Genomic DNA, 14,566 nt, shown 5'->3' on the forward strand with positions numbered 1-14,566 from the left:
TATCATAGATGCCAAGTACTTTGATCAGGAGGCACAGGTGGTTTATTTTTGTAGCATTAGCATTGACGACCATTGCCAGGATCTATTCTTTATGGAATTGGTGTATTTTGTTTTTGTTTTTTTCAAAGATTTTATTCATTTATTCATGAGAGAGAGACACACACACACACACACACACACACACACACAGAGAGAGAGAGAGAGAGAGAGAGAGAGGCAGAGATAGAGGCAGAGGGAGAAGCAGGCTCCACGTAGGGAGCCCGACGTGGGACTCAATCCCGGGTCTCCAGGATCAGGCCCTGGGCTGAAGGCGGCGCTAAACTGCTGAGCCACCTGGGCTGCCCCAAGTTTGTTGGGTTTTTTTAAGATTTTATTTATTCATGAGAGACATGGAGAGGGAGGCAGAGACATAGGCAGAGGGAGAAGTAGGGAGCTTCTGATGCTGCACTCAATCCCTGGACCCAGGATCACGCCCTGAGCTGAAGGCAGACGCTCACCACTGAGCCACCCAGATGTCCCACAGAATTGATGTTCTTAATACAAATGATTTAATGTTTAACCAACCTTGCTAAATATTTCTTCAAGAAATTATTTTCCAGAGGTGCCTGGGCATGATCCCAGGGTCCTGGGATGGAGTCCCATGTTGGGCTCCCTACTTGACAGAGAGTCTGCTTCTCCCTCTGTCTCTTCCCCCTGCTTGTGATCTATCTCATACTCTCTCTCTTTTTCAAATAAATAGATAAAACCTTTAAAAAACAAAGAAAAGAAAGAAAAAAAATTATTTTCCAGATGATCCTCATTAGGGCATTTTAACTAATCAGTTCTTCCACTTTTAATTATTTTCCACTTTTACTTTACCAAATTTTTAATCTTTTAAAGTTTATTATTATTTTATATCAAAGATTTGAGTAATTGGGTAGTTTTTGTTTTGGTGGGTTTTTTTTGTTGTTTTTTAAAGATTTTATTTATTTACTCATGAGAGACACAGAGAGAGAGGCACAGACACAGGCAGAGGGAGAAGCAGGCTCCATGCAGGGAGCCCGACATGGGACTCGATCCCTGGTCTCCAGGATCACGCCTTGGGCCGAAGGTGGAGCTAAACCGCTGAGCCACCGGGGCTGCCCTTTGTTGTTGTTTTTAAAGTGGGCTCCGCAACTACTGTGGAGCCAAGCGCGGGACATAAACTCAGTACCCTGAGATTGAGATCTGAGCCAAGATCAAGAATTGGATGCCTAATTGAGCCACCCAGGAGCCCGTTGGTGTATTTTTATGACTATATATAATCTCTCCTTTTACATCCATTATTTTAACCAAATTCATTTGTCCTGAACCACGCTTATATTTATGGATATAAATTTTGTCAAGAAGATTTAATTCTTCCATCGTGTTTTGTTAATTAGGAATACTTTATTATGCAGCTTTAGCTGTTCTGCTTTATTTTTGTTGATTCGTTATATTAGTGATAGTCACTAAATATTGGCCAAAAGACTGACAGGTTTGTTTGTTTGTTTTAAGATTTATTTATTTATTTACTTACTTACTTACTTACTTACTTACTATTGGAAGGGGAAGGGGCAGAGGGAGAAGGAGAGAGAAAATCTCAAGCAGACTACGTGCTGAGCAGGGAGCCCAACTCAGGGCTCAGTCTCAGGACCACAAGATCATCATGACCAGAACTGAAGTCAGACACTTAAACACTTGAGCCACCCAGGATCCCCTAAAAGACTGATAGTTCTTATTTATTTTTTAGCCAATTCTCCATGAAAGGCAGTAAAGGGGCAGAGACCTTGAGGAGGGGAGAGAATGTAAGAGAGATAGAACAGGGAAGAGTCCAAAGCTGCCACTTTAGGCATGCAGGGGGTCTGAGCAGAAGGATTAGTCCGTTCTGCCTGAGTTGTTCCTGACGCCTTACCTGAAAAGGTGAAGGAGAATTCCCTGCTGGTTGAGGGAAAGAATGATCCTTGTTTTAAAGGCATGCAGCGTGTCTGAGCAGCAGGATTAGTCCGTTCTGCCTGAGTTGTTCCTGATGTCTTACCTGAAAAGGCGAAGGAGAACCCCCTGCTGGTTGAGGGAAAGAATGATCCTTGTCCTTTGAGATCAGCTTATTCCTCTCCCCTCCCATCCCTTCTCCACTTATCATGTTTATTACAGGCTATGCCCTAACCATTCCAGGTGGGTGGCAATGGTGCTGTCTCTCTGCTTATAGCTCTGGGTCACCTTGTCTCCGCATGTGATAATGTCTTTTTCTGGGAACATAAAGGGGACCTTTCTCTGTGAGTAGCATCAGATTTGGTCAAAGTGAGATACACGTACCATCAAAGCTCTGCACTTGTTCTTTTAGAATAGAAAGGAATCTCTTATGCCCTTATGAAAATTGTGATTATTTTATCTCCAGCGTCATAGCAATTTGCTGCCTCGAGGAAAGGCCCTGGTCACCATAAACCTCTTGAAGGGATAGGATTTTCAAAAATTTGGCAGTTAGGACTACTACTGTCTTTGATCAGACAGTGCAAATCCCAGTTGTAACACTTACTAGTAGTATGATCTTAGACAAGCCATATCTTTCAAAGCCTGAGTTTCTCCTCTGTAAAATGGAAATGGTTATACTCCTTCAAAGGGTTGTGAGGATCTGGGGACCTTAAGTATAAAGGGTCTGGTCCACAAGAAGATTCTGGAATTGGTAGCATGATCATCACAGTAGGTGGTATTATCATCCCCAGATGACCAAGTCTGCCTTAAGGTGTTGGCCAGCGTTTTCACTGCAGTCTTTTCCCTTTTCCAGTGACTTGCTATCTCCTGACTCAGTCCTGAGCTGTTTGTATCCGGGGGATCACGGAAAAAAAACTCCAAATCCAGCCAATCAGTATCAGTTTGATAAAGTTGGGTGAGTCAGCAGTGTTTTCTCCCAGCCTCTCTGCTTTGGAGTTTCTCTGGCAGCTCAAGCCCAGCGTTGGGAAGCTGTTAGGGCCAGAGGCCTGTCAGCAGGGAGTGGAGACCATATGGAAGGGTGGGTGGAAGGATCAAACTTAGAGGACATGATAACATGTGATACAAAAATATAGTTTAACATTTTAATTTTCTGAGTATTAAAAACTTTTAAAATGTTTTAAAAATTGGTAGGCTAGTGAAGAGATCAAGGGCACTACCTTTTTATTGAGATTTGTTTCAAAGTTGGGGTGGAAAGAGAAAAACAAACATGGGAGAGGTGAAATTCACAATAGGGAGATTATGAAGTTTGGAGGCTTTGCTGGCAACCTGGCTGTAAGTGTTGCTGAGCCTATAGGACCAGCCCATTTGTGGGTAGAGGGGGATAGGAGGAAGGCTACCCTGGGACCACTGAAGAAAGGACATAAAATCATTTTATGCTGTGTTCTTTTCTGTAGCATCCTGACTTTGAGAGACTATGTACTTGACCTAGGTCACCCCTATTTGTGGGTACAGAAGTTGGGTGGCCTCCACTTCCCCAAAGAGCAGCCCCAGGTGTGTACACTGATCCATTCTCCTTGGCTAAGGATCTTCCTCACCTCCTGTACAGACTCCAGAAAAGCTTCTGATGGCCTCTAGGGGCTTTGAATTATTAGAATGCTTTTCCTCCAAGCTATGATCTGTCCTCCCTCCACTCAGGATACTAAAATGTCTGAGGCCTACAAGTGTTCAGGTACCTTTTGCCTTCTCCCTGAGCCCAGTAGCTGTCTTGATCAAAGTAACTTGGGTCCTTGCTCTGGGTGCAACATAGCTCCAGGCTCTGCCACCCCTCAGTCGGGTACAAAGATGCCAAAAATGAGGTGTCAACAGAATCCCAGGGGATCTGGCATCTTAGCAGGAGTCTTTCTTTCTCAGGAGCTGGCCAGTCCTCTTAAGACCCAGTACCTTGTATTGTTCCTGCTGGAACTAAGCATCAGGCCTGTCATAGCAGGCAAACCCTGCCATTCCCATAAGATACCCATCTCAGGGTGTGGGTGGTACTGGCTACCATAGGCAAGCAGGGCCTAGGAGAGAAGCAGTGCCTGGAGGAAGGGATGGAGCACTCAGGCATGCTGCTCACTGTCATCCACAGCACACAGTGATTGCTGACCACTCGCTGAGTGCCAGCCACATGGAGACAACCATGAAACTGCTGAAGACCAGGGTACAGTCCCGCCTGGCCCTCCACAAACAGTTTGCATCCCTGGGTAAGCTAATGTTAGGGCTGTGGCTTAAGGACCACTTGGACAACACAGAAACGAAGATGACTTATCCTTTGCTCTGATGTCTTAAATCCTGGTGACACATCAAAGAAGCCTTGGTTCCTGGCTCTTGCTGAGCAGAGGTGTTGGCAGGGCCCCTGGGGGAGAGCTACCAGCCATCTAGACAGAGATCTGAGCTCCTCTCAGGGCCGTGAAGGCTGTCCTAGCTCACAAAAGAGGCCCAAAGCCTTCTGGGTGGTCCAAGTTAGTGGACTGGTCAGGAACAGCTTATTCTAGGTTAGTGCATGTCAGACTTTGGTATACATTCTACAGATATTAATAGCCTAGGTCATGCTTTGTAGAGCTTACATTTAGCTTATTTGAGTATAGCTGTTCAGGGAACCACCCCCTCATTCCCCCCCTAAGACCTATTGAGCTAGCATCCTCCATGGTGAGGCTGAACCTTAGTGTTTTTCATAAGCTCCCAGGTGATTGTGATGAGCCATTAACTAAGGTGGTGGCCAAATGGGTGTTCCTTTTCATTCATTCAGTAAATACTTGTCAAGGGCTCACCATGCATAAGGCACTTGTGGAATAGTGAGAGTTTAGATCTTTCTGATCTAAAATAGTCACTGTCAGGAAAGGCATTGTATTTCTGGGACCCATCTAGAGACTGTACCCCTCTGGAGCAATTCTTGTACTACACGTGGACCCAGATGTCTCCAGGGCAGCATTACTCCTCTGTCGGGCTTGCTCCTCATCAGCATTACTGGAGTTTTATCCCAAGGTTGGATGATTGTCATCCTGGACAGCGTTTACTGTGTTGGCATATTTGCAGATTGAAGTGCCAGCAGGAATTTGCCCTGGAGCAGTTCTCTAGGTCTCCTCCCTTAGAGGAACTGACACAGAACACTTCAGTCATTTCCTCCATCAAGGTCAGCTATGAAAACACAGCCCTCTCAGCTATTTGATCTAATTAACAGTCACTGCTGCAGAGGCCCTGTCACTGGTTCTGATGACCTGGGGAGGGGGGTGTTGTTTCACTAGCCATCATTTGCATTAAATGTAATGCACCATGAATGCTGGTGCTAGGTCTGGCAACAAGCACATAGCACCAGCTGAAGGTCAGATTGGTGTGCCTGCATTCCTGGCACTTGTTGACCAGAGCATCTACTGAATGCCTTCTCTACCTGGACAGCTGGCAGGGCCAGCTGAGCCCTCCAGATGATACCAGTTACCCAGTGCAGCACCTGATTTCTACTTGTAATGCCATGTATCTTGCTCTCTTTTAGAACATGGCATTGTACCAGTTACCAGTGATTGCCAGTACCTCTTCCCTGCAAAGGTGGTCTCCCGCCTGGTGAAGTGGGTGACAATTGCCCATGAGGATTACATGGTGAGTGGAGGAGTGACAGGTCACCCTTGCTGTCCCAAAGACCCACATCACATTTCAGCTCCTGCCCTTCCACCAGAAGTGCAGGTGATTTGACTAGAGAATACAGTAGTTCTCTCCTCTGTGGTGACTTCTAGGAGCTGCATTTCACCAAGGACATTGTAGAGGCGGGACTGGCTGAGGACACTAATCTCTACTACATGGCACTTGTGGAAAGAGGCACAGGTAATTGATCTTCTCATCACAGTGGTAGGCAGGGGTAGCTAGTAAGAATAAAACATTCCTGAGGGTTGTCCAAAGAAAGCAAAAGATCCTGGAATCCTGCTGGGGTGACTTAGCAAATAGTAATGATTGTAAGAGCTATCATTCAGTGAGGACTTGATCTGTAACACAGCCACATCCATGTTTTGTCTCATTTAATCCTCACGACAGTGCTGGAAGTAGTAATGCAGGTATCCCCCATTTTCCTAAAGTTTGCATTCCACCACTTTGCTTTTACCAAAAAAACTACATTAATACCTGTTTTCATTAACCAAAAGAAAGGAGAATTTTGGGACACCTGGTTGGCTCAGCAGTTGAGCATCTGCCTTTGGCTCAGGGCCTGATCCTGGATTCCCCGGGATCCAGTCCCACATTAGGCTCCTTCCATGGAGCCTGCTTCTCCCTCTGCCTCTCTCTCTGCCTCTCTCTCTCTCTGTCTCTCATGAATAAATAAGTAAAATCTTTAAAATTTTTTCACTTTTATCAAAGAAGTTATTACTGTATTAATGTAGGCTTTTATTAAATAAAGTGGCATTAATGCTCAGAATATGGGGGATGCCTCTTGCTTTTTGCCCTTTTGGCTTATGAAAGGTTTCATAGGAATGCTTTACTTTGGATAATAGGAGAAACCTGTATTCCCATTTTATAGGTGACATTTAGGCTTAGTCACAAATGCAGTTTGACGTCTGAACCTGAGCTCTTAGCCCTTTGCTTTATCGTTCTCTAAAAGCAGATACCTGTTCCTCCTCTTCACAGAAGGGGTGACATGTCACTCTCAGGTTATGAAGAGTGGCAGGACCTTCCTCTCTGTCTGGTGTTCCTGTACTCACTTTGCATCGAAAAGTGATGATTCATGATTCCTCACAGCTATCTTGGTGTCTAATTTGCTAAGGCTTCCTGTGGAGCCACCCAGGTGCTGCCTGTGGAGCTGTTTTCTGGCTCCTGCCTTGCAAGCCTGGGACTGCCCACAGGATCTGACCCTGAGGCTGGGTGCTCTGGCCACAGAGCTGAAGGAGTTGTCTGTGGTTCTAAGACAGTGTGAGAAATATAAGGAAAGGTTGCACTCTCTGATGTTAGAGTTTCTCTACCCTAATATCTTCCATTCTTTTTTCTTTGTGTGTTTTAAAAATATTCTGAGGACATTAAATACTTTATAGATATAGTTGAAGTTCCCTGGTTTCTACTTCATTCTCTCCCTTATGATTGGTGACTGCTATTTGGAATTTGTACATTTGCTTCCCATCCTTTTCCTTTCTAAAAATACTTTTATCTTGTCCCTAAATAACCTAGAGTACTGTTTTGAAAGGGCACAAAATATGTAGTCCAAGAAATTTATAAAGCTGCAAGTGGAAGTCGTCACTGGAAGATGTCACTATGCTTCCTAGTTGAGCAGATGAAAGCTTGTAAAGATAGTAAGTGTTCTAGACCCATCAGAATAAATGTGATAAATAAAGTTTTCATAAGATGCATTATAGAATTAGAAAATTCAAGAGTGAAATTTAAATGAATAAGTGGGCAGCAGTTCCAAAAAAAAAAATATATATATATATGTATGTATATATTAACAATCCTTAAGTCACTTTACAACAGATCAGTTTGAAAACTGATGGATTAAAAACGGAAAATTGGTGAATAGAGGTAAATCCAGAAATGTATGCTAACTGTTAGAACAGAAGCCACAACAAAGAAGGGACTTCTTATTTTTTATTTTTATTTTATTTTATTTTTAAATGTTATTTAAATTCAGTTAATTAACATATAGCATATTATTAGTTTCAGATAGCATTCAGTGATTCATCAGTTGTATGTAACACCCAGGGCTCATTCCATCATGAGTGCTTTTTTTTTTTTTTTTTTTTAAGATTTTATTTATTTATTCATGAGAGAGAGAGGCAGGCAGAGGGAGAAGCAGGCTCCATGCAGGGAGCCTGACGTGGGACTTGATCCCCAGTCTCCAGGATCACACCCTGGGCTGAAGGCAGTGCTAAACCACAGAGCCACCAGGGCTGCCATGTGTGCTCATGTGTGCTCCTTAATGCCCATTCCCCCACCCACCTTCCCTCCAGCAACCCTCAGTTTGTTTGTTTCTTTTTTTTTTTTTTAATATTTTATTTATTTATTCATGATAGTCACACAGAGAGAGAGAGAGAGGCAGAGACACAGGCAGAGGGGGAGAAGCAGGCTCCATGCAGGGAGCCCGACGTGGGATTCGATCCCGGTTCTCCAGGATCGCGCCCTGGGCCAAAGGCAGGCGCCAAACCGCTGTGCCACCCAGGGATCCCCTCAGTTTGTTTCTTATAGTTAAGAGTCTCTCTTACAGTTTGTCTCCCTCTCTGATTTCATCTTATTTTATTTTCCCCTCCCTTTCCCTATGATCCTCTATTTTGTTTCTTAAATTCCACATGAGTGAAATCATATGATAATTATCTTTTTCAGATTGACTTATTTCACTTACCATAATACCCTTTAGTTCATCTACATTGTTGCAAATGGTAAGGTTTCATTTTTTTTTTGATTGCTGAGTAATATCCCATTGTGTACATATACCACATCATCATTATCCATTCATCTTTCAGTGGAGATCTGGGCTCTTTCCATTGTTTGGCTGTTGTGGACATTGGGGTGTAGGTTCCCCCTTGGATCACTATTGTATCCTTTAGGTAGGACTCGCTTTTTAATAAATGTAATTGAGACTATCAGAAAAGAATTCTCTTAACTTATACTCTCTTATCTTCTGTTGTTTGAATTAGTCATGTGTCAACAGTTCTTCTTCCCCCATAAATAATGAAAAAGGAATGACATACTTAACCTGTTGGTAGAAAGGATAAATGTCATCCTGTGGAGAAAGGCAAAGGCTGTCACCAGAGAAAAAATGAATATGCTATAAAATGCAACTATTTTCAGGGGGCACCTGAGTGGCTTATTTGGTTAAGGATCTGCCTTCAACTCAGGTCATGATCTCAGGGTCCTGGGATCGAACCCTGTGTTGGCCCCTGGCTCAGCAAAGAGTCTACTACTCCCTCTTCCTCTATTCCTCCCCACTGTTTGTGCTGTCTCTCTCCCTCTCTCAAATAAAAATAAAGTCTTGAAAAATACATGAGGCGCCTGGGTGACTCAGATGATTAAGCATCTGCCTTAGGCTTGGGTCATGATCCTGGGGTCGTGAGATCAAGCCCCACATCAGACTTCCTGCTCAGTGGGGGATCTGCTTCTCCCTCTCCTTCTAACCCTCCCCACTGCTCATGTTCTCTCATGCGCACACACACTCTCTCTCTCTCTCTCTCTCTCAAGTGAATAAATTCCAAAAAAAACCTATTTTTTAATGAGTATGAACACCGCTTTGATATCAGACAGTTAAACTCAGCACTGCTGCTTTGCAACAGTTTGATCCTAAGGAAGTTTCTATCAGAGCTTCAGTTTCTTCATATGTAAAATGGGGATGGTAATAACGGTACCCATCTCATAGAATCATTGCTAGGATGAAATAAAATGTGTGTAAAGAGTTTATTTAGCACAGTGCTTAGCATATACAGTAAGTACTCAATAAATGTTGGCTATTAAAAAGTTTCACATAACAAAATTCATAAGAAAAGGAATAGAGAAAATGTATATGATGTAACAGCTAATACCTAATATTGTTGGAAAGAAAAAACAGATAGTAATTCTTCATGTGAAAAAAATCCTTAACTTGCCAGTAAAAAAAGAAATGCCAGTTAAAATAAACTTCTGTCAAAGGAGCAAATAGAACTCTTGGGCAGACCCAGTGTAGACCAGACTCCGGGGAGTCCAGACAAATTTTCATCCTTGGAGGGACCAGAGTTAACAGGACCTCACTTTCTGCAACTTGACAATTCTACTTTGGAAATTCTAGAACAAAAATAAAAGTCAGTTAGTACCAGAATGTGTTGTGCAGTACTTGAATTAATATAAGACAAAGAGTTAGGGCAGCCCAGGTGGCTCAGCGGTTTAAGGCCACCTTCAGTCCAGGGCCTGATCCTGGAGACCCGGGATCGAGTCCCACGTCGGGTTCCCTGCTTAGGGCCTGCTTCTCCCTCTGCCTGTGTCTCTGCCTCTGTGTGTGTGTGTGTGTGTGTGTGTGTGTGTGTGTGTGTCTCATGCATAAATAAATACAATCTTAAAAAAAAAAAAAAAGACAAAAAGCTAGCCTCAGGGGTCCATTAGGGTTGATCCCTGGCTGGCAAACTCTGTCTCAACCAATTCTTCCTCATTCCTCCCTTCCCAGCTAAACTCCAGGCTGCTGTGGTGCTGAACCCTGGCTACTCCTCCATCCCACCCATTTTCCAGCTCTGTCTGAATTGGAAAGGGGAGAAAACCAATAGCAATGATGACAACATTCGGGTAAGGCCCTGCTGGGGTTGATGGGAGAAGCAGGGAGACTGCCCTTGGGAGTGGGAGGGCAGTGCCAGAACCTACTGCAGCTGAGAGCTTGGCCACTGGCATAATTCCAAGGACAGAGGGACCTGCCAGGATTTATAGAATTTGCTGGAGGGTGTGATAGTAGAAGAGAAAGCCTAGACCCGTATTAACCACTTACCTAGCTTGAGGTCACCCCATCTTAAAATGGGGATAATATAAATCCTTGCCTTAAAAGATTGTTGTCTTGGGCTTCTGTGGAAATGTGAATAAACTCAGACACGTGGAAGTGCTGAAATGAAATGGTGTGTGAGATCCTAATGGCTTAATTATCATTATACCTGTTGATTTGATTCTGTAGTGGTCTTCTGGCCATTGTTCATGTTTTTAATGCTAACACCTTCTGATTTAGCTCTTAAGATTCCTTCCCTACACACCTCCATCTTCTTGGCTGTGCGAATGTTGGGCAGGGAAAGTTAGGGGTCAGAATCAGGAAGACCCTATTCTAAGGACAGGGAGCCTCAGGACAAACCCATCCAGTTTGATCTGGTGTGACCTAGCTCCTACAGAGGCCCAGCTACAGTTTTTGTGGGGCTGTCAGACCCAACCAGTCTGACGGTAGTGCTGAATTTCTGGCTTTCCCACTTCTTAGGCCATGGAGAGTGAGGTCAACGTGTGCTATAAGGAGCTGTGCGGACCCCGGCCCAGCCATCAGCTCTTGACCAACCAGCTGCAGCGCCTGTGTGTGCTGCTGGATGTCTACCTGGAGACTGAGAGCCACGATGACAGTGTGGAGGGGCCCAAGGAATTTCCCCAGGAGAAGATGTGTCTGCGGCTTTTCAGGTGAGAAGAGGGTGGGAGCACTGGGGTTCTGGTGGTCTCCAGCCCTGCCTCTCACAGGGACTTGGGAAGAGATCAGAGCCTGGTGTGGAGGGTATGCTTGTTCTCAGGCGTACTTATCTCTGCTCACAGGATAAATTAAAATTCTAGCCAGATTTTCGGGGGAGGGCTTGCTCCCTCTTTCCTGAAACTTTCCCTACAGCCTACTTCCTACTGTCCTGGTCCAGTTGTTCTTCACAAGCACCCCTGAAGGTGGGCCACCCACTGAATGAGCAGTACCAGACCATGAACCGAGAGGATTTAGCTGAACTTCCTGTGCTTTTTTTTTGGGAAAACAACAGGGTTTGCTTTTTACTGTCCAAATAAGCTTTTAAAACTGCATAGAGCCCCACCAGGCCCAGTCTGCCATAGTCTTCCTAGGGTGCAGCTTTAGGTAGTCGGGCATCATGGAAGGAACCAACTCTGTAGTGAGACAGACATAAGTGCAGATTGCTGCTTTGTTGCTCACCAGCTGTGTGACCTTGACAGAGTCACTTTAGCGCTGGACGTATTGCTGAAGGCTGACATGGAAATATACTGTCTGGCTCATGGTAGATATAGAGAATTATTAGAGGTAATTCATATAAACTATGAGAATCATTCCTGGCACAGACGGGCTCACAGAATGCCATTAGATCCTGACAGCTTGATGTTTGGTGTATCTGTGCTCATGGCACTTCTAGCTACTACTCTTTTCACTTTGGTTAGGTCCTTTCTCTCCTTTTCATCCCCTCATGTTCTTGTTCTTAAGGAGTCAGTTTCAAAACTCCAGAGTCCACACTGTTCAGACATGTCCTTCCCTTTTAAGCAAGCAGCTGGGGAGGAATGGTGTCTGGGAGAGGGTATAATCTGTTTTTAATTAGGACATCCCCCTCTTCCCTGTCAGTCTAAAGGTGCCTTACCTGCCCCTCACCTTCTTCTCAGATAGCCAGTCCCAGCCTCTGGAAGCTGTGCCAGCATCCTCCCACCTCCATCTGGCACTTCCACCTGGCCTGGTTCTTCATGTTATCTGATAATAACCAGTTCCAGCCCCCAAGTGGCTGCTGAGAGGCGGAGCTGGTGGCTAGATGTTGGTAGCTTCTAGGACTTGCTCTCCCTAGTGGGTCTATGTGAGAACTCAGTTCTTCCCACTGTCCCAGCCTGCTATAACACGTTTCCAGGATGGAAGCTGTCACACGGCCAGTGTTTATTTTTTGTTATCTAATCGGATCCCAAAGGATCCATTTCCTGAAGTGCTTTGTGTGTCACCCAGGCTGAGCTCCTCTGTCAGAGCATTCTGGGATGTGCTCCTTTGGCTACTCAGGCGCAATTAACTCCATGACTGCTGAGATGTGAGTTTGTTGGCCTGGAGTCCAGCTGACCACTGGTATCAGGAGGCCAAGGGGCTGGGCTACAAAGTGCTAGCCTGGAAGCAGGAGACTGGAGGTCTGGTTCTGCGTATGGCTGGCTGCTTTCAGGCTGTGGGTTCTTCATTAGCCATAAGCCTAGACTTGCCCAGGTGATTCTGTGCCCTTCAGATGTTGGGAAGTATGTGTCATTGTGATTACAAATAAGGGCTTTGGGGCCAGAAAGACATGGGTTCAAATTGCAGCTCTTACCTGTGTGATGAGGGTCTACACTTAGCCCCCTGAGCTTCACATTCCTCATTGGTAAAACAGCGTCCACCTCAGGCATTGTTGGGAGAATGAAATTAAATCAGATGTCTTGTATAAAGTGCTAAATATAATGCATGCAGAGTAAGCCCTCACTTAAGTAAGTGGTTGCATTGGTGTTGGAATTAAAACCTTCTTTGTCCTCATCTCTCCAATTATATACACATACCCCTCCTTCAGACCAAGATCTAGGGTGTCACCTTTCATTCAGTGTTACCACTGAATGTCAATCATAGGCAGACAAAAGAGGCCCTTTAGCTGGACATCATTCACTGTGGAGTTGTGTAGAAGAGGCCCCTGTGTGAAGTTCTGCCTGGGGGCCAGGATTATAGCTGAAGCACCTTAGCTTCATAAGGTTGACGTTTTGGCCATAATTGCTTGGTGTCAGACCTGGTTTTGAAGTTAGGCCTTGTACTTTCTGACCATAAAATCTCAGGCAGTTTACTCCCTGAGCCAATTTTTTCATCTGTAAAATCTATGAAGTGGTAGAAATAGTATCAAAGAGGTAGTAAGTATAAAGCACATAGTTCTTGGCAGGCACTTAGTGCAGATTCTTTTCACCTCTGCCTACATGGAAATTTCCCTGCAAAGGAGGACTTTAAGGTTTTTTTGCTCTATTATACTTATTATGGAAATAAAATAGAGATGCCTGGGTGGCTTAGTCAGTTAAGCATCTGCCTTTGGCTCAGGTCATGATGCTGGGGTCCTGGGATCAAGCCCCACATCAGGCTCCCTGCTCAGCGGGGAGTCTACTTCTCCCTCTCCCTCTGCCCCTTCTCCTGGCTTGTGTACATGCTTTCTCTCTCTCTCCCTCCCAAATAAATAAATATAAATATAAATAATATAAATATAGATAGATACATATATATATAAAACGAAAAAAAATGTGAGGGTTTCCAGAAGTGCCTGTTGTTAATGAGGGCCTTTCCAGGTTTGTGTTCATGCATTTGCAAGTATACATTTTCGCCAAAACAGGATCACATCTTACATATTGTTTTGTAGTCTGCTTTTCTCACAGTGTCATTCCCCCTCACCCCTGCCACTCCAGCAGCTGCATAGTTTTTTCTCATGTGGATGAATTGTAATTTATTTTGTGAGCCCAAAGGGCATGGTATTAACTGATCTCCCTTCTCCTTTTTCTCTAGGGGTCCCAGCAGGATGAAGCCATTTAAATATAACCATCCTCAAGGATTCTTCAGCCATCGCTGACCTCCCACTTCGCCTGTTGTTGCTCCTTATGCCTGAAGTGCTGTGCCTCTACTTTCTGCTTTGGCCCACATGGGGCTCTTGATATTCTCCAAAGACAGTTTTTTTATTTCTAGTCTATTAAAGTGTCACTTGACCAAGTGGCCTTTGTCTTGTGGCTCCTTGGGGAGGAGGGAGGTGGGTTTGCAGTCTGGAAGGGCAGTTGGGGGCCACAGTACGGTGTGAAAGAGCTTTTGTGCATAGGCTTTCTCTAGGTGGCCAAGAAGAGCAGAATGCAGAAGATTCTGATACTGTAGAAAGATGCTGCCCTCTTAACCCACTCATCTTACTTGTTCTTGCTTTGGGAGGGCGTCATTATTTTGGTGTTTATTACCCTAAGTCCCTGCTGTTAGGAAGTAGCAGGGAAAGCCCAAGTGAGCCTAGCACAAAAAACAAAAGCTCTTCTTTCCCAACCCCTCACTCCCTCCACTAATTTTGTCAGTGCCTTCATTGGCCAGATTCTCTCTGATTATTGGATTTTATAAACCTCTGACAGTACAGCACAAAGAGAAGACAGATACAAGGAATAATTGTAAATATTGCGGGTTTTTGTGACATCAGTGAGAATGGTGTTGGAGAATCACATGTAGAGCTAC

General features: G+C 44.5%; 1 protein-coding gene across 3 annotated transcripts in view; it reads left to right on the forward strand.

Moving 5' to 3' along the window:
- Nucleotides 1-14,072, forward strand: part of THOC5 (THO complex 5) — a 35,123-nt gene extending 21,051 nt beyond the window's left edge. For all 3 annotated transcript variants that reach the window (XM_041728611.1, XM_041728613.1, XM_041728612.1), the window contains 8 exons: nucleotides 2,783-2,884; nucleotides 3,384-3,480; nucleotides 4,058-4,172; nucleotides 5,459-5,562; nucleotides 5,697-5,784; nucleotides 10,064-10,179; nucleotides 10,847-11,037; nucleotides 13,871-14,072. In XM_041728611.1, coding sequence (XP_041584545.1) covers nucleotides 2,783-2,884; nucleotides 3,384-3,480; nucleotides 4,058-4,172; nucleotides 5,459-5,562; nucleotides 5,697-5,784; nucleotides 10,064-10,179; nucleotides 10,847-11,037; nucleotides 13,871-13,934 — 877 coding nt within the window. In that variant the 3' untranslated portion in view covers nucleotides 13,935-14,072. The remainder of the gene's footprint in view (nucleotides 1-2,782; nucleotides 2,885-3,383; nucleotides 3,481-4,057; nucleotides 4,173-5,458; nucleotides 5,563-5,696; nucleotides 5,785-10,063; nucleotides 10,180-10,846; nucleotides 11,038-13,870) is intronic.
- Nucleotides 14,073-14,566: the final 494 nt, after the last annotated feature.

This window comes from Vulpes lagopus, chromosome 14 (genome assembly GCF_018345385.1).
Source record: "Vulpes lagopus strain Blue_001 chromosome 14, ASM1834538v1, whole genome shotgun sequence".
NCBI classification, from domain to species: Eukaryota; Metazoa; Chordata; class Mammalia; order Carnivora; family Canidae; genus Vulpes; species Vulpes lagopus.